Source organism: Manis javanica, chromosome 7, assembly GCF_040802235.1.
Source record: "Manis javanica isolate MJ-LG chromosome 7, MJ_LKY, whole genome shotgun sequence".
Lineage (NCBI taxonomy): Eukaryota > Metazoa > Chordata > Mammalia > Pholidota > Manidae > Manis > Manis javanica.
The window spans coordinates 135,616,439-135,636,648 of NC_133162.1; the positions used below are offsets into that span (position 1 = coordinate 135,616,439).

The 20,210-nt window shown below is 37.8% G+C and overlaps 1 protein-coding gene across 6 annotated transcripts in view; it reads left to right on the forward strand.

Moving 5' to 3' along the window:
- The window catches only part of WDR33 (WD repeat domain 33), a 92,108-nt gene that overhangs the window by 20,115 nt on the left and 51,783 nt on the right, over window positions 1–20,210 (forward strand). For 4 of the 6 annotated variants that reach the window (XM_036996127.2, XM_017680558.3, XM_017680556.3 and 1 more), the window contains exons 2-5: window positions 14,863–15,087; window positions 16,771–16,839; window positions 17,432–17,536; window positions 19,985–20,080. In XM_036996127.2, coding sequence (XP_036852022.1) covers window positions 14,884–15,087; window positions 16,771–16,839; window positions 17,432–17,536; window positions 19,985–20,080 — 474 coding nt within the window. In that variant the 5' untranslated portion in view covers window positions 14,863–14,883. Of the gene's footprint in view, window position 1; window positions 78–9,467; window positions 9,653–14,862; window positions 15,088–16,770; window positions 16,840–17,431; window positions 17,537–19,984; window positions 20,081–20,210 lie in introns of all 6 variants that reach the window. The other 2 variants (XM_036996128.2, XM_073241636.1) reach the window with 2 other exon arrangements.

The following is a 20,210-nucleotide window of genomic DNA, read 5'->3' on the forward strand; positions in this document are numbered from 1 at the left end:
GGGTAGCCAACTGTAGCTCTGGGAGTGAGCAGGTTCCCCGCCCAGGACGAGATGCCTGTGAATCCGGCAAAACTGGAGTAAGACAAGGGGAAGGGCAGGGTGGATTAAAGGGGTTGATTTCTCACGGCTCGCTTGGGCTCGCTAGCCAGCCCTTGCTCCCTCTGGCCCCCGCTGCCCCTGCTGCCCCTGCTGCCCCTGCTTGCGCTCCCCCACAGCCCGCCCCTTCAGGGAGGAGCTCCACAGGTGCGTCCTTGGTGACTGGCGAGCCCCAGGCCAGTCAGGTGCCAGGAATGGAGGGGAGGAGAGAGTGGCTGTTTTCTCTCCACCCCTTGCCCCAGCGCGGCACTGCTGCGGCCTGTTGATATGCAAATGAGCGGGAAATTCTGGGTGCAAACTTCCATTTATCCAACACCAACCAAGGTGGTTTTATTTATTTTTTCCTTTTTTAGATCCTATAGAACTTTGTATTTCCTATTAATGTTTATATTGATCATTTTCATCAGTGAATTGCTAAAGTTTAGGAATGGATCAAGTTTTTAGTGTTGTTACAACTTTTGGGAAAAAATGTATTAATACCTTAAATACCTTAAATTGCTGATACATTTTGAAACCTAACCTCTTCAATGTGATGGGATTTGAAGATGGGGCCTTTGGGAGATAATGACATTTAGATTAGGTTATGAAGATAGGACCTCATGATGGGATCAGTAGCCTTATAAGAAGAGACACCAGAGAACTTGCCGCCTCTCTCCACCGTGTGGGGACCCAGGAGGGGAGCTCTCACTAGAACCTGCCTGTGCCAGCACGCCAGTATCAGATTTTCAGCCACCAGAACTGTGAGAAAATAGATTTGTTATTTAAGCCTTTCAGTTTATGAGTCTCGTAGCGTGAGCAGGCTGATGCAAAGTGTGTGATGCAATGGGGGTGGGGACGAAGCACTTCCATTACTCACAGGAATATGGCAGTTCTCTTGAGGGAAAATGATATGATGACAATATTTACTTTTTTCATGGAACACATTTCTAACTTGCAAGAATAACAGACTGTTCAAAGAGGGAGGCAGAGGGGGGAGCCCAAGATAAAGGGTCAGGAATGAAAGAGGGGCTAGCACTACAGATCTTACAGAAATTAAAATGATAATAAGGGAATACCATGCACAACTCTATGCCCCCACATTTGACAACTTCAGTGAATTTGATCAATTCCATCAAAGACGCAAACCACCAAAACTTACTCAGGAAGACACAGATAACATGAATAATCTTGTATCTTTAAAGAAACTGAATTCTTTGTTTAAAAACCTTTCAACAAGGGAAACTTGAGGACCAGGTGGTTTTACAGGTGAATTGTACCAAACATTTAAGAAAAAATAATACCAATTCTCTGTAATCTCCAGGAAATTTTAGGAGAAACACTTCCCAACTCATTATATGAGGCTTGACACAAACCAGATAAAGGTATTACAAGCAAGGAAAACACCACCAATAATCCCTCATGAACATAGATGCAAAAGACACAACAAAATATTAGTAATTCAAATCTAGCAGTATATAAAAGGATAATATATTATGACTATAGAGGAATTTTTCTGAAACTGCAAGGCTGTTCAATATTTGAAATTCACTTGGAGTAATTTATTGTGTTAATAGACTCAGAAAGACCTTTTGATCATCTGTGTAGATAGAGAATAAGCCTTTGACAAATTTTTCATACTTCATGACAAAAACTCTTTAAAACCGGGAATGGAAAGGGTTTTCTTTCTGTCAAAGCATGTACAGGATCCATGTGCTGAAACTACAAAGTGCTAATGAAATAAAGAAGGCCTACATAATTGTAGAGAATTATCTGTTTGTGGTTTTGTAGACTCAGTATTGTTAAGGTGTAATTTCTCCTGAAATTGATCCACCTAGATCAGATCCCAGCAACAGTTTTGTAGATAATGAATGGTACACTGCTTTTAAAAATTAGGTAATGGCAGAGGAACACAAACTGCTAAAACACTTTGATAAAGAACAGCATAGCTGGAGAATCTGATCTGAAATCTAGCTGATTTCAGGCAGTAGATACTGAAGTAGACCCACAAAACATAGGTGATTTCGACAGAGGTATAAAGGCAATTCAGAAGGAAAAAATGTCAACCCATCTCTTGTACCTGATGTAGAAATGAACTCAAGATAGATCAGAAATCTAAATATAAAATGTAAACAAAGTTGGCATAAGAGAACACAGGAGAAAAATCTTTGTAACCTTAAAGATTTTTTATATATGACCAAAAGCACAAATTTAAATTGAAAAATTACATTTCATTAAAACTAAAAACTCTGCTTTTTGAAGAAGAGGGGGCACACTGAGAGAAAACTCTTTGCAAATCATATACCTGACAAAGATATATGTAGATTACAGAAAACTCAAACTCAACAATAAGGAAAAAATGGGCAAAAGACTTGAACAGAAGCTTTGCTGGAGAAGATACATGGGTGGGATATGAGCACCTGAAAGGACGCTCTATGTCATCTGTCATTAGTGAACTATAGAATAAAACCACAGTGAGATAGTGCTACTTACCTGTTAGGAAACCAAGAAACAAAACAAACAACCCTTCCCTACCCCAGCTGACAATACCAAATATTAGTGAGGATGTGGAGCAGCTGGAGCGTTCATGCATTGCTGGTGGGAATGCGAAATGGTGCAGCCGCTTTGGGAAACAGTTGGGCAGTTTCCCATAAAGTTGAACATAAACTTAGATGACCAAGCAATTTCAGTCTGAGATATTTACACAAGAAAAATGAACACTTCTATTCACACAAAAACTACACACAAAGATGTCAATTTTGTTTAAATTGCCAAACACTATAAACAATCCAAATGTCCCACAGTCTGTGGTATATTCATAGAATTCAACAATTAATAAAAAGCAATTATTGATACTTGTAGTGCCATTGGTGAATTTAAAAGTATCATGCTAAATGAAAAATGTCAGACTCAAAAGGCTACACAATGTGTGATTCTGTTAATAGACATTCTAGAAAAAACCCAAAAACTACAGTGATGGGAAACAGGTCCGTGGTGTCGGGGGCTGGGGATAAGAGAGGCTTAGCAGAGGCCTAGTGTGAAGTGGCGTAGAGAGTGATGAAACTGTTCTGCATGTCGATTGTGGTTCTGTGATTTGTCAAACTTTAGAGTGTACATCAAAAAATGAATTTTTTGGCATGTAACATTAAAAATCAAGAATATGATAAGAAAAGTCAGAGACTAAGGGAAAACATTTGCAGAGAATATATCTAATAAAAATAAAAATATAAATATAAAAATAAAATATAGAATAAAATATAAACAACTCTTAAAAGGAAAGTGAGCAAGGCTGTTAAAAAATGGGCAAAAGGTCTGAACAGACACCTCACCAAAGAAGATGCACAGATGCCAGACGCACACATGAAAAGAAAGAAGCCCCATGTCATCATTTGGGACTTGCAAATTGAAGTGAGCTACCACTGTACACATCACAGTGTTCAAAGCCCAAAACAGTACCAGATACTGGTGAGGATATGGAGCAACAAGAACTCTCATTCATTGTTGGTAAGAACACAAAATGGTATAGCCACTTTTGACCTGTTTGTCACTTTCTGATAAAACTAAGTGTACTCTTGGAAAGCAGTATGGAGGTTCTTCAAAAAGCTCAAAATAGAAATACCATTTGACCCAGGAATTCCACTTATAGGAATTTACCTTAAGAATACAGCAGCCCAGTTTGGAAAAAGACAGATGCACCCCTATGTTTATCGCAGCACTATTTACAATAGCCGAGAAATGGAAGCAACCTAAGTGTCCATCAGTAGATGAATGGATAAAGAAGATGTGGTTCTTATACACAATGGAATATTATTCAGCCGTAAGAAAACAAATCCTACCCTTTGCAACAACATGGATGGAACTAGAGGGTATTATGCTCAGTGAAATAAGCCAGGCGGAGAAAGACAAATACCAAATGATTTCACTCATATGCGTAGTATAAGAACAAAGAAAAAACTGAAGGAACAAAACAGCAGCAGAATCACAGAACCCAAGAATGGACTAACAGTTACCAAAGGGAAAGGGACTGGGGAGGATGGGTGGGAAGGGAGGGATAAGGGTTGGGGGGCCAGTGGGGGGAAGAAAGGGAGTCTTACGATTAGCATGTATAATGTGGGGGGAGGCATGGGGAGGGCTATGCAACATAGAGAAGACAAGTAGTGATTCTACAGCATATTACTATGCTGATGGACAGTGACTGTAATGGGGGTTGTCGGGGGGACTTGGTGAAGGGGGGAACCTAGTAGACATGTTCCTTATGTAATTGTAGATTAATGATACAAAAAAAAAAAGTGTACTCTTACCAGAGGATTCAACAATGACACTGTTTGGTACTTACCTAACAAGAGTTGGAAAATATGTCCATACAAAAACCTGCACATGAATGTCTTTAGTAGCTTTAATCATGATCGCCCAAATTTAGAAGCAGCCAAGTTCTTCATTAGGTGGGCATGGATAAACGGTTACTCAGCACTGAAAAGAAATGAGCTATCAAAACATAGAAGATATGCAGAGACCTTAAGTGCATATTGCTGAGTGAAAGAAGGCAGTTTGAATGCATTTGTCAGACCCATAGGTTATACAACACCAAGAGTGAACCCTAATGTAAACTCTGAGCTGTGAGTGATGATTTGAACCAGTGTACGGCTCAGGTGCTGGATGTTAAATGGGAGGGGCCCATGTGTGTGTGCACGTGTGCATTGTATGTGTGAGAGAACTGTCCATTCTCACTTTACTGTGGACCTAAAACAGCTTTAAAAAATTAGTCTGTATAAAAAATATTAAATGAATTTAAAAGAATGACAAGTTAATGACATTCAGACGAGTATATGGCAAATACTTTGTTATTTCCCCTCTCCCACAAATACTATTCTTGAAGATGAATGTTGAGTAGACTGTTGCTTCAAGGCAAACAACTGTCCATATTTGTTACCAGTGATACAAACTCAAGCAGAAATTAGAGTTTTGGAAAACCTGTATCTGCCCTGTGAGGTTGAGTTGCCCAGTAGTCAGGTCAGTAGTTTTTATCATGAGACCAGTGGCAATTTTAATAAAAATGATGTTTTATAACAAATGTGACATGATATACGTAATTCTGTGAACCAGTGTTGTCCAATTGATATCAGTGCATGACAGTTGTAAAATGAGGCATGGGGAAAAGCTCCAAAGTGCAAAATAAACCAGTGTGTTTTAATGTAACAGATTACAAAAAGCTTATTGCTGTGATTTCAGATGCCACATTATAGTTAATATTTAATAAACTATTGTCCAGTTTTTCTGGGATATTGAGGAATATCCATTTATCTGAGAGGGTTATTAAAATACTCTTCCTGTTTCCAAATGTATCTCTGTGGATCCAGGTGCTTTTTTCGTTTAAAAAATTTTTATTGTGGCATAATATACGTTACCTTTTCCATACAGTTCAGTAGAAATAAGTAAATTCACAATGTTATGTAACCGTCACAATTTCCAGAACATTTTCATCCCAAACAGAAACTACCCATTAAGCAATAATTGCCCTTTTTCTCCACAGCCCCTGATAGCCTCCATTTGACTTTTTGCCTCTATGAATTTGCCTATTTTGTCTTCCTTATAAATGTGGAATCATACAACGTTTGTCCTTTTGTGTCTGGCTTAAGTCCCTTGGCATCATATTTTCAAGGTTCATCCCTATTGTAGCCTGTATCAGAATTTCATTCCCTTTCATGGCTGAGTAATATTCAGTTATATGTACATAGCACATTTTGTTTATATTCATCTGTTGATGAATACCTGGATTGTTTCCAACTTTTGGTTACTGTGAATAATGCTGCTATGAACATATCTATTTGAGTCCCTGTTTTTAGTTATTTCCAGTGTGTACCTTGGAGTGGAATTGCTGGATCATGTAGTAATTCTATGTTTGACTTTGTGAGGAACCACCAGACTGTTTCCCACCATAATTTCTTACTGTTATCTGCAATATCTGAACATATGTCCCCTTATTTTATTGTCTTTTTAAAATTGTTTTGATCTATTTTTCCAATTTTTTCTCAAATTTTTTGTGGTAAAATACATACAAAATAAATGTATTGTCTTAACCGTTAAGACTATATAGTTCAGTGGTATTAAGCACTTTCATATTATTGTTCCCCATCACCACCATCCACTTCCAGAACTTGCAAAACTGAAACTCTGTGGTCATTAAAATAATCCCCCATGACTCCCTCTTCCCAGTACCTGGCAACAACCATTTTACTTTTTTTTTTTCATCTCTCCCCTATGCCACCATTCCGTTCTTTTGCTATGAGATCAGCTTTTTGTGTTTGCTTAGATTATACACATAAATGAGATTTTACAATATTTGTCTTTTCTGTGTCTGGCTCATTTCACTTAGCATAACACCCTCCAGTTTCAAACATGTCACAAATGACAGCATTTCATTCTTTCTTAAGGCTGCATAATACTCCATTATATATATCACATTTTCTTTATCCATTGCTCAGTTACCAAACATTTAGCTTGTTTCCATAGCTTGGCTGCTTTGACTAATGCTGCAGATACCTCTCTGAAATACTTAGTTCATCTCCTTTGGTTACATACCCAAAAGTGGGATTACTGGATCATATAGTAGTCCTATTTTTAATTTTTTGAGGGCTCTCCATACTGTTTACATTGTGGCTGTACTGATTTACGTTCCCACCAACAGCTCACAAGGGTCACCTTTTCTCCATATCCTCACCAAAATGTGTTAGTTTTGATTAAAATAGCCTAATGGATGTGAGGTGATGTCTTACTGTGGTTTTGATTTGCATTTCCCCAATGATTAGCGATGGGCATCTTTTCATGCACCTGTTGGTCATGTGTATGTTTTTGGGAAAATGTACAGGTCCTTAGCCCATTTTTCAGTCAGGGTACTTGGGTATTTTTGCTTTTGTCATGTAAGACAATTGCATTGTAAGGCTATTGCATTGTAAGAGTTCCTTCTTTTTTTTGGATATTAATTCCTTATCAGATAGCTGGTTTACAAGTATTTTCTCCCATTCCGTAAGTTGCCTTTTATTTTGTTGATTCTATGTACCAAACAAAGCAGCTTGAGGCTGGTATCGGACATGGAAAAAGCACAAAGGCTCTGAATTAAGACTACCTGGATTCAAATCTTGATGTGAACTTGGGCAAGAAATTTAACTTCTTTGCACATGCCAACCCCGTGCGCGGAGCCTGGCTCAGCGTCGCGGGCCACCAGACGGGGTCGGGCCTAGTCCGAGATGGCGACTCCGCCCCCTCCCCTCCCCTCCCCTCCTCCTCCGCCACTCCCCGCTCCCCGCTCCCGGCTGGCTCGCGCCCGAGGCCCCAGGGGCCAGACACTTTGCGCATGATTTATAACCCAAATGACATACTGCCGCAGATTGTAGAAGCAGACGTAATCAGCTGTTTTCTCTTAAGCCTCCCATTAAAGGGATTTGTGAAAAGCAGTGTCCGTCTTTTCACTAGTTGATTGTGGGGAAGGTGTTATAATGGGTTTATCATTATTGTAAAATAGTATTTTGAATTTTTCTTTTTTAATTTCTAACATACATAAAAATAGGGGGAAATACTCAATTTTTTAGAGTAAAGAGGTTCTGAAAGTTTTGAGACATTGCTGTTATAGGGAAACTTGCAGAAGTAAGTCCTTCAAGTTACTTAGCCCAGTAGTTCCCCAAGTTTGCTGACTTAAGTATCACTGGGAGCTTTAAAAAAATCTGCTCAGTTCATATCCCGTACTGTTAAATCAGAGTGAAGACGAGAGCCTTAAAGCCTGGCTTTGGGAGCTGCTGGCTTCAGCTCGTACTGGAATCTTTGAATTCCTTATTCCTAATTTAGCAGGTCACTGTGAGATTACTTGCCTTACACTGCAAATATGAAGCAGTTCATGAATCCGGTGAGGATTAGTTTGCACAATTTTTATTGGCTTAAATAGTTGATAACGTGTAATCCAGTTAAAAAACCTTTATAAAAATGGGAAAACCCTCTTGCTTTGTATGTTAAGGGCAAGAGGGAAAACCACACCAACTAACCACTGACTTTATCTCCACTGAAAACAGATGACGGTACAGGTTTATCTCAGAATCACACTTTGAAATACTGAGTCATTACTTTCTAATTAAGTAGATAGCCAAATTTATGATCATATGTGCATTGTCTATAAGCACTGTGAAATGGCACAGAAAACTAAGTGTAAAAGCCCAAGTATATTCTCAAGTAACGTACATTAAACTAGTACAGCACAGTGTCCACTAAAATGTTTCAGTAACTTTATAGCCAAGTATATGACAGAGGCTGCTTACGCCAAGTTACAAAAAATTACGCAGCTCAGTCTGTGGCTGAAAGCTATGAAAGTTGGAAAACTACCCTGAGAGTTAATTAAAATTGATCTATAATATCAAATCATTAATGAATTTCTGGTAGCAATCTTAAAATGCTTGCCTTTAAGTTCACTATTCATATGTGTGTTCTCAGCATGGGTTGTTTTTACCAACTAGTGAATTGCTTATGTTAACTTTTTTTTTAAATGATATTTTAAGATAATTTAAATTTAATAAATTTTAAGAAATAATACAGAGAGATCCCATGGACCTTAACTAGTTTCTCCCAGTGGTAACAACTTGCAAAACCATATAGCACAGTATCACAGACTTGAGTATTGGCATTGATGTAGCCTACAGATGTTCTTCCTCTCACTCAGAATTTACGTGTACTCACTCGTGTGTGTGGTGCCCCGCAGCTTCATTATATATATGTTTGTGTATCCAGCACCAGAATCAAGGCACTTAATTCATCCCTATACGGATACCACTTTTATAACCACGCCAATCCTAACTCTTGACAGTCACTGATCTGTTCTCCATTTCTGTCATTTTGTTATTTCAAGAATGTCATAATGTATGTAGTATATGTTAGGTAACCTTTTGGGCAGGTTCGTGTATGTGATATCATAGTCAAGATACAGAATCGTGAACTTTTAAAAATGACTCTTTTAAAGAGCTACCTTGTTTATTCCTTAAAAGACTGGGCTCAGTTTAATTTCTCCTGATTTATTCAGGATTCATACTCATTAAAGATTGGGAAGTGAAGAAAAAGAGACATGTTGATCACTTTGTTCCTGGCTTTATTTACCTGTCATGTAGATCTCCACAGATTAGGTATCAAATCTCTTTTAGGGTAGATTATCCATCCCAGGAAGTACTGGTCTGGAGATAGATACCCAAAATAGAGGCTTCCAGACTGAGGTTCTGACCTGGGGTCCAGATTTATGTTAAGTGGAATGGGGAATCTTAAAACTTTTTATCGTTTTTTTTAAAGCCACTGAAAATCGTACTGCTATCCTAGTTATTTAATGCGTCAATAATTTGCTTTTGGTGAGAATTCTTTCAACTCAGTTTCAGAAAACAAACTTGTGCAGATCAGGAGCTCTGACTGGTGTTTGACATGTAAGAGCTATTGGATTCGATGATGGGACCAGATTTTGGTGCCATAGCTACTGGAACCAGGCACACTACCCGCACTGAACAGATGCCATATGTGACTTGTTTGGCTGTGGATACACAACAGCAGCAAAAATCAGGTGATCATAAGGGGAAGATGCATAGATAGGAAACCCTAGTTTTCACTTACTGGTTTGTTAACATTAAACCCTTTGCTTTCACTTTTGACATTAACAGGAAGAAAACACATTTTTTAACATTGTGACCTGGTGTACACACTTGCACAACTGAAACACAAGGTTCATCCAAGCATTTTTTTCCTTTAAAATGTGCAGTTCAATCTTACATATTCTGTTTTTTTTATTATTATTAAAGTAATGCTGGTTGTCAGCCACATTTCAGGAACCACCAATAGCATAGGACTTCTGGTTTAAAGAAAAAAAAGCTACTTTAGACCAATTCATGAACCTTTAGGTCAAAGAATTTTGATGCAGAGCCTCAGTTCTGCCATCATGAATCATAGTTAAGAAATCTTGTTGGTTACTTGATAATGGGGGGGGTCTAGTAACCGTAATGTTGCTCATGTCATTGTACATTAATGATACCAAAATAAAAAAATTGAAAAAATTAAAAAATCTTTTGATTCAGTTGTGTGAACCATTTAATAAAAGCATTTTGAGTTGAATTTGTGGAATCAATCAAGTTTTAGCAAGGTCATTTTCCTATTAAAAAATAAACTTTTCCCCTGTATTTTAGTTGGAGATTGGGTGCCGTGGTAAATTTTTTCTAATGGACTCAGATGTTTGGTTGGAGAAAAGATTGTGCTGGCGATGGTGTGCTGAGCGCAGGAGAAAGTGTGACGTGCATGCTTTCCTCACAGTCTTTTCCTCCCCCATCCCATCCCACTTCAAATTTAAATTCATTAAGGCTGAATTGTGCTGTAAGTGTCCTACATTATAATCCTGTGGCCCTGAATAGTTCCTGGCAAGCATGCTAGTCGCTCCTCTGTGTAGCAGTACATCCTCAAATCGCTGCCTTTTTGAGCTCTCCTGTCAGACTCTGGAGAGCAGGCTGTATGTCTGTCTTTGGTGCCAGTTAGTGTTCACTGATTACATCTTGAAATGAATCACGTTTCTCACTGCTTCATGCCACAGGGATTTTTCAACTTTTTCCGCAATTCCTGAGAGTATATTCATGGCTAGTAACGAGCAACCGTCGCAGTGATTCTGGTGGTGCCTGCTCATTGCCCTGTATTCGCAAACCTTCTGAGTACTTCCAGTTAAGTTTTAGCTCTCTGATGAGTCCTTTTCAGTTCCTTCACTCTTCATTGTTGCTCCAATTTTTGAGGTTTTGTTAGCACTTGTATACAGTTGTTATCACTTTAGTTAGAGGTTTAGCTTTGATAAAATGAGTTACTGTTTAGCACAATTCTACAATGTGAAATCATAACGACTTCTTAAGCATCTATGTTTTTTTTCTCTCCACTTTTCTGTCTTCAGTTATAATTTTGGTAATACAATGACTAAGATTATAAAAGAAGTTACTTTGTAATATTTGGGACAGTTTTAATGCTGGTATGGACTCATGTATACAAACATTGGAGAATTAAGCCTGGGCATTCCAGTTTGCTGAACAGACTTGTTACTACATTGGCTAAAGGAATAATACATTTTATGCAAAGTAATATCTTTGAGCAAAAGGGATCCTTGAAATTATTTACATTAACCTCATTGTTCAGGTTGAGAAAACATGCAGAGAAGTGAGTGGCTTGCCTCTCACTTGAAAGCTTGAAACCCAAGGATATGCTGCAACCTTGTGAACCCAGGAGTGTTTTTATTTGCAAAACATACAGCTGGGGACCAGATACCACAAAGTCTGAGATCCGTTACAGGAACTGAAAAGTGATACTCATTTAATCAGAACGCTGTGCTGTACCTGATGAAGGGTCTATTATGATGTAGGCACCTGAGAGGACAGTGCTGATTTCCTGAAGCTTTGAAGGTTTGTTTAAGACAGACAGGATGAAGTCAGTGTTTCAGGTGGGTTTTTTCCTTAGCAATTTGGTTCTGTTATTAGTATATATTTAATAACCATAGGCAAATTACGTGTCCTCCTTCTACCTGTGTTTCTCTCTCTTGTCCTCCCTCCTCACTCCCCAACCCCTCCATGCCCCCCTTACCCTCCACTCCAGATGTGATATAAATATGCTTTTGGGGACAGCCTGACTTCCAGTGTAATTGTGGTGGTCTGTTAATGTAGCTCAAGTGAATACACAGTGAGTAGAAATCACAGTAATTATTTTTATGAAGGCTAAATCTCATTTCTTGTTCTGCATTTGTATATATAGAGAGTTCCTTGAAATAATAGTCCTGCATGAAGCCTGAAGAGTAGTTTTAATGACTTCTGATGTTTTTTCTGTCTGGGTCACTGATTTTTCAACTTCATGTATCAAGTTTTTTTGCTGTCTCAGAAAAGGTGTTATATTATTACTATGAAAATTTTTTGGCAGCCCGTATTGAAGGATAATCAGGAGGTCCAGGTGTTCCGCTCTGATTCTGCCGCTGTGTCAGTCTGCTAGGGCTGCCGCAATAAAGTACCGCAGTCTTGTGGCCGAAACGAAAATTTATTTTTTTGGCTGTTTGAGAAGTAAGAAGGTGTAGGCAGGCTTAGATTCTTCTAAGGCCTCTCACCTTGATTTGTAGTTGGCTGTCTTCTCCCTGGCCTGCCTTCTGTGCATGTCTGTGTCCTAATCTGTTACAAAGACACATCATATGGATTAGGGCCCTGTCTCTAAACACAGTCATCTTCTGACGTATTGGAAGGTGGGATTTACCATGTGAATTTTGGGTAGGGGATGGGTTGAGTTGAGGGAGACGGGCACAGACGAGACACAGTTCAGCCCATTAAGCCACTAAGAGGCTCTATTTTGACTTTGGGCAAGTAACACTTGTTTGCAGGAATGACGCCGAAATGTGTGAGGCGTATGTGAAGGCTGGTCACTGTATTGTGAGGAGGTTTGTTTTGTTCTATTTTAGGGCTGGATCTTGATGTAGAATGTATTGTACCCCTCCTCCCTCTTCTTCATGCTGGACCTTTATTTCTGGAACAGAAGTAGTACTTGGCCGTTCAAGGAAAAGTTACAGGCATTTTCTTTTTCCAGAACAAGTTTTACTCAACAGATTTGTAAATGGAAAGGAGTTTTCTCCAATCCTTTGTGAAGGTCTTAAGTAAAGGAGTAATAATTTTCTTTAGGTTTAGCATATAAATTATTCAAGGTTGTTAGTAACAACATATTGGTCGTTTCACATTTGACTTCAGTCATTTTCCTCATTTTTGTTCAGTGGAACCTTGATTTGGCTCTTGGTTAGTGCTTTCTATCCATGTACCCGTCACTTAGCGTCAACACCATGAACTCGTGTTAATGTTTCATCCGCCCTCCAGCAAAAATTTTTTTTCCAGTGGATTAAACCCCCCATTCTTTAACTGAGGTAAAAGTCGCACGACATAAAATTCACTGTTGTAACCATTATTTGTGTCCAATTCAGTGTCACTTAGTACATTCACCGTGTTCTGCAGCCAGCCACTTTTACTTTTACCTAGTTCCAAAACTTTGGTCATCCCCAAAGGAAACCCCATTCCCATAAGCAGTCACTGTCCGTGCCCTTCTTCCCTGCCCCTGGCAGCCACTAACGTGCCTTCTGTATGTGTATAAGCCTGTTGGGATTTTTCATATGAACGGAATCACACACTATGTGACCTTTCACATCTGGCTTCTTGCACTTATATAATATTTTTGAGATTCATCCATGTTGTAGCATGTATTAGTACTTCATTTTTTTTATGGCTGAATAACTTTGAAGCCTCTTTTGATATATGTAAAAATCTTTATTCTCATTTGATAGCTCTAATATTAGAAACTGGAATATTAGGATAATTCCATTCTAATAAAATTAGAAATCTGATGGTTGTAAAGTGAAAAAATAGTAATTACAAAATACTTATAAAAAGCAGTACCCTTTTAGAATTACTGGCCTAGACTTCTGAATTGAATTGAAGCCATCTGAAATCTGGATGCTGAAACATTGTTTGATTTATGGGATAGTTGAATAAACATTCCTTCACCAACCTTCCTGAGTCAGATGTTTGGTGCATTTGGTGCATTCTGATTTAATTCGCACACAGCCTTAAGAGAGAGACAGGACGTTTCTCATCTCATTATAAAACAACATTTGTCAGGGACCTGCTGGGATTGCTCCAGAGTATTAGAAATAATATGTATTGACTGCACATTTTTATCACACTATTTTTGGTATTGTGGGCATCAGCACTGTTCCTCTCCCTCCCCTCTTATCCCCCACCCCCATTATCACCATTATTAAATGGTTTCAGGTGAGACTAAAGTGACAAGGATCAATGAAGTAATACTCTTTATCTAAAGGAAATGATACGTTTTTTTTCAGGTCCTTTATTTAGTGTTTTGAATGAGGAAAGGCAAATGTAATAATAGAAAAATAATGGAGAATACTGTCTTTCCTGCTATTAAAACAAAAAGAATTGTGGAAATGCTTCACACACACACCCCTTATCTGTTTTTCATGGTTTGATTTAAAATATGTTTAAAAATGTGTTCTAAAATCATGCATATTTGTATTATTGGAATGTAAGTTTAATTGGAGAGCATTCAAGTTGAAAAACTAAGCTCTTAACATTTTTTCTGTTCAGATGTTAGCTTAATGTCTGTATAAAAATATAAATTTACATAAATTTCGATGGCAGTTATTTTGAGTCTGAAATTAGATGCATATACTTTAAGCATTATTATGAATAGGATAGCATATTGCTCTTTTTATGCTACTTCTAGGAAATTTAAAAGGGCAAAAGTCAGGCTTTAAAGTTTTTCAGTGACTTGTATGAAATCAGGTCTTAAGATAAATAACTTGTTTTACTATCAAACATCTAATGAAAACTTCATTTAAAAAATACGAAGTTCTTCCGTGATCCTACCTCTCCCCAGCTTACTTCCTCCGCCACACCCACCCCCGCCCTGCCCCAACACGCCACACACAACACACAACACACTGACCCCAAGCTGTTGTAAGTGGGGTTTCTCCTTCCCCCGGGCTGACGTTTACAACAAATGCTTAGCAGCACTTAGTGTGAATTGGCCTTTTTGGGATGTGTGGCTGGTCTCTGCCATTAAATCTAACAGTTCATTTTGTAAGTAGATTGACTAACAGGTAGAAGTGATGCATATTAGAAAAAGGAAGTGTAAAAATGTTTATTTAAAAATGTTTTCAGGCAATGTTGCAGTGCTGATATTTGTAGTGAAATTACTTTTTCCCTATTCTAGTCCTAGAACGAACACATCACCATGGCCACAGAAATTGGTTCTCCTCCTCGTTTTTTCCATATGCCAAGGTTCCAGCACCAGGCCCCTCGACAGCTGTTTTATAAACGACCTGATTTTGCGCAGCAGCAAGCCATGCAGCAGCTCACCTTCGATGGGAAGCGCATGAGAAAGGCAGTGAACCGGAAAACTATAGACTATAATCCATCTGTGATTAAGTATTTGGAGGTAAGTCCAGTTAATGTGTTTTGGATGACCAAACTTTGGCTTTTTAGAAGTAAGAAAATTCTTTTAAATACAGGGTAATAAGTATACCTGTGTTTCTTGAGTTAATGGGATGAAGTGGAATTTCAGATGAAGCCACTTACCAGAGCTGCTCCCCCCGTCTTTTAAGGTCTGATGGATACACCCTCTTATGAAGGTTCCACGTAAAAAAACAATGTGGTCACTACATTCACCCGTATTATCAAGTCCCCCCCACACCCCAGTGCAGTCACTGTCCATCAGTGCAGCAAGTTACCAGAGATCGACTGTGTGCCTTCTCTGTGCTACACTGTTCTCCCCATGCCCCCCCACACCATGTGCACTAAACATGATACCCCTCAGTCCCCTTCTCCCTCCCTCCCCACCCGCCCTCCCACACCCCTCCCCTTTGGGAACCACTAGTTCATTCTTGGGGTCTCTGAGTCTGCTGCCATTTTGTTCCGTCCGTTTTTCATAGCCAGGTATCTTGGGGAAACTAGAATTCTGGATCTAGTTTATGTTTCGATGACTAGTATTAGGACTCAGTATAGATAAGGCTGCATTACTGAAACAATACTTTTCTCTAAAATCACCCTCCTTTTTATTAGAAGTAATCAGATTAAGAAAATTAACACTTGGCTTGACTCTTTGCATAAGTGCAGCAAGAAGAAGAATTGATTACATAGGATCTTTTAAATGCAGCACCCCCTTTTTTTTTTTTTTAACTCTTTGCACGTCATTTGAAGAATCATCTAAAAAATGAGAGCCCAGTTTTAAAAAGTTAGACTCTAATAGATGTAAGCTTTATTCTAAAGGTTCATAACAAACCTCGGAAGATGGTACTTTAATCCCTCAGCCAACCTTAAAACACCTTTTAAACCCACAGTATATGAAATGTTAAGAGACTACCAGCTAGGAATATTCCTGTGAACACAAACTCCAAACAGCAACTCCTTGTCTGAGACCCTGGCACTAGGAACATGGACTGTCTGAGCCCCTGGTGTTGGTAGCTTTTATAGTCAAGGAAAAGTGCTGTACTTAACTTGATAGTTGAGCACCTACCACAGTCCTATAGGGTGAAAAGCCACTCTGAGATGGCAAATAAAGGCCGATACATCTCTGTCAGTTCAACATTTCTCCCTTTTGAGTTCTTTATGTAGTTGCCTTAACATAGGAATTAGCTGCTCTCATTTGCTTCTCATTTCTAACCCCTAACTACTTTAATTGGGTTTTTTCTGCTCTGGCCTCCAGTGAAAAAACTGTGTCTGCTTTTCATTACCTGAGACCTTTTGTTAAGAGACCTGTTTGCATACTGGACGTAATTAATATGTCACAGACTTGTGGGAGAAAAAGATTCTTTCAGAGTAAAGACAGATTTAGGCTTTTCCAGGTTATTTCAGTTGGAAAACTAGACTAGGAGTTGTCAACTATTCTTCAAAAAGAACAGAAGGACGGAAAGACTAGACTAGGGGAGTTCGAGAAGAATTAAGAAAACCAAGAACAAGATAGGAGGAATTGTTTTGTGCTGAGGATTTCAAAGGATTGAGAGTGTCCATCAACCCTGTTTTCTCCCATTTAATAACAGCTTGTATTGTTGACCTTTACTTTCGTTTCAGCTTGAGTATGATTAGACCATAATCAATGACTGAATGAATTATTTTTTAACAGAATAGAATATGGCAAAGAGACCAGAGAGATATGCGAGCAATTCAGCCTGATGCAGGTTATTATAATGATGTAAGTATAGATAAGTTAGTAGCTTAATAACAACCTCTTTGCTTAGACATTTGAACCTAAAAATATGTGCTTTCAAATTCAGACATGGACTTTTCTTTTTTACATTCTTATAATTAAAATAAAATATTCCTAAAGATATAATATGACATATCTTTGTGAACTGTGGGTTATTTTTTATCTTAGTTAAAATTTTTCTTTTACTCTAATAATGGATAAACTTTTGATTTGGGTCTTAAAGCAATGTCCAACAAAAGATTGCACTACCTCAAAGTCTGTGTAATAGGAAAGTTAATTTTAAATTTGGCTTATTGTGAGCATGTTTAATTGTGTTGACTTTGAGTTTTGAGAAGTAATTGGGGAAATATTGTACTTGATTTTATTGTTTGTTTAGTAATAATGGCCATTTAATATTCCCTATCACAGTTTTGTTTAACTAACATGGACTAATTATGATTTATTACAATAGTTTTATGAAAGTCCTGCATAGTCTGGAATTTTTGTCTTTAAATACAGAAATAATTACTTTGCTATGTTCTTGGTTTATGCTCTGTGCACAATCAGTAGCTCTGAAAACCTAAATTTTTTTTTGTAGTTGGTCCCGCCCATAGGGATGTTGAATAATCCTATGAATGCAGTAACAACAAAATTTGTTCGAACATCAACAAATAAAGTCAAGTGTCCAGTATTTGTTGTTAGGGTAAGTATTCTGTTGGATATTTTTTGGAAAAATTAATCATGAGTTTGCAAATACAGTTAACAGGACAAAGTAAATTGAACATACTTTTAAATATACATCTGGGATAAAAGTGACTTTATTGCTAATTTAATTTTAGAATATCTAGTCATTTCTACAGTATGTCTCCATTTAGTAAGATAATTACTTTTGGATTATTTTTCTTTATGTTGCAATTTTCATGGAATTCTTTCTAGCCTCTATGGATATTTATTGCCACAGACCTCAGACTTGCTCTTGAGTAGGAACGCTTTTGCTGACGTTTACAAAGCAGCATCTCAAGGTGAATGGAAATAGTTAAGGGTTAAACTAACAAAACACCTGAGAAGATCTGAAGACCAATGGTAGACCATAGATGTCAGCTCTATCTAGGGACATAGTTAGGTACTCAGTATTTCCCTAGAATTTTTAAAATACAATTTTTAAGCAAATACTACACTGACATACTTCAAAATACTTAAATTTGAAGTAGTGTGTAATAAAAAGTCTTTCTATCTTTGTATCTCAGGCATCCAGTTAATATGCTCATAGATAATAGTGTAACGATTGTCTTTGTGATTTGCACATATTAGCAGTATGAAGTTCAGAAATAGTTAATAGTCAAAGTTGATCAAGTAAGAATTGGGGAAAGAAAATAGGATAGAGAAAAGACAGTTAATAGCAAACATTGTGGCAAATGAGCAAAATAATCAGGTCCCCTGATACTGGAGAGTATGTGATGGACAGAAGGGAGGACCCAGAGGGGCTGGATAGGTGCTGGCTGGGGCTCCATAAAAATGTGCAGTTATTCTTAGGCCTCCTAATTGCTTCAGATGCTTAGAGAAGTAGAAACATCAGTAAAGGATTACTGACTTCAGTGGCTTTGTGTTAGCAGAGCCAACCAGTTTGTAGTATAATTTTGTTTGCCAGGGAATTCAGTAAAAAGGGTATGATGTGCAGGCTAATTTAGTATCTATTTACCATAGCACAGAAAACCTTTTTGAAATGAATAAAATTCAAACATTCTGTATCCTTTTTATTTCCAAGTCTCTATACTAGATTACACATACATTTTCCTTAGGAGATGTAAATACATGGCTTGATACTGTGAATGGAGGAGAGCTTAGAAAAGTGTTTTTGTTTTTTAATATATTTGGTTGCCAGGAAATGTTTGATAGCAGTCATGTCCTTAAATTGGTGCTTAATTGTTATATTGTTTTTTCATAAAACACTGTATCCTGTAGCTTTTTAAATGGATAGATTTCTCATTTGATGATCAAGTTCTAAGGTCTCAGGAGAAATTTGCACATGGTAGAGGCTTGATCCAAATTATGAGATACTAAGACATAAAGACTGTGGGTCCTGTGCCTACGGTTTGATTGCCTGCAGTCTTTACTGGGTTGTGATCCATAGCAGATAATGGAAACTAGGAAAGTAGAAGCTTTTATTCAGAATAATCAAAATCATGATCTGTACGTAAGCAGTAAAAAGCGGATGTCACATATATATGTGTGTATTTTACCAAGTAGTCTTTATTTTATGTATCTCGTCCTGCTCTTCCCATGAGGACACTTGCATTTTTAAACTCTGTGTCACAGTTTTTATTTTGGAAAATAGGATTGTTATATTGAAATTTCATGTATTTACATCTCCTAAGGAAAATGTATGTGTAATCTAGTGTAGAGACTTGGAAATAAAAGGAAGAAACATTTGTGTTTTGAATTGACAAGCATATGTCACACATTCCCTTTAGTGTGCAAACAGTGACATTAAAATACTGGTGTAGTGTTCATCATGACTATGTTGTATTACATTTTTGGGGGAGTAGAACAGCATAAGACATCATGGCTTGATACTGTGAATGGAGGAGAGCTTAGAAAAGTGTTTTTGTGTTTTAATATATTTGGTTGCCAGGAAATGTTTGATAGCAATCATGTCCTTAAATTGGTGCTTAATTGTTATATTGTTTTTTCATAAAACACTGGTAACTTTCTGCCTGCTTTGGATCCATTAGCAGTTGTAATAAACCAAATCCTTTATTCAGTTTGGAGTTTTATGATGACTGTTCTATGTTAGTCTGCCATGAGTCCTAGAAAAATGAGGTGTTTTGCATATTTTGTTTTGAAATGCTCTTTAGAGTACGAAGGAGTATGTAACTTAACAAGCTACTTATAATGAACTTACTATTTTTAATTTAGTTAATGTGCTAAAGTGCTAGAACTTTCCGTGAACTGTGTTAATGCAGGTTCTTTTCTGACAAAGTACTTGCTTATAAATCTGAGCTACATGTAAGTGAAAGTCAGTATCAGCTACTTAATATTGATAATTGGATATGTTATAACACTTTCATAAACATTTTCTGATTTGTTTTTTAAAAACGGGTTAGGGCTGAGGATTTCTGACCTGGTGTCACCTGTCTTCTTTCCTCTGCAGTGGACCCCAGAAGGTCGAAGGCTGGTCACCGGGGCTTCTAGTGGAGAATTCACGCTGTGGAATGGACTCACTTTCAATTTTGAAACTATATTACAGGTAACGGTGATCCTCAGAGGGCAGCATCAGCCTGTGGCATTGTAAAGAACTAGAGATAGAGTTACTTTATTGGCATTTTAAACCTGCAGTTGGACAAATTGTTGTGAATTAATGTACACTCCTGTAAAAC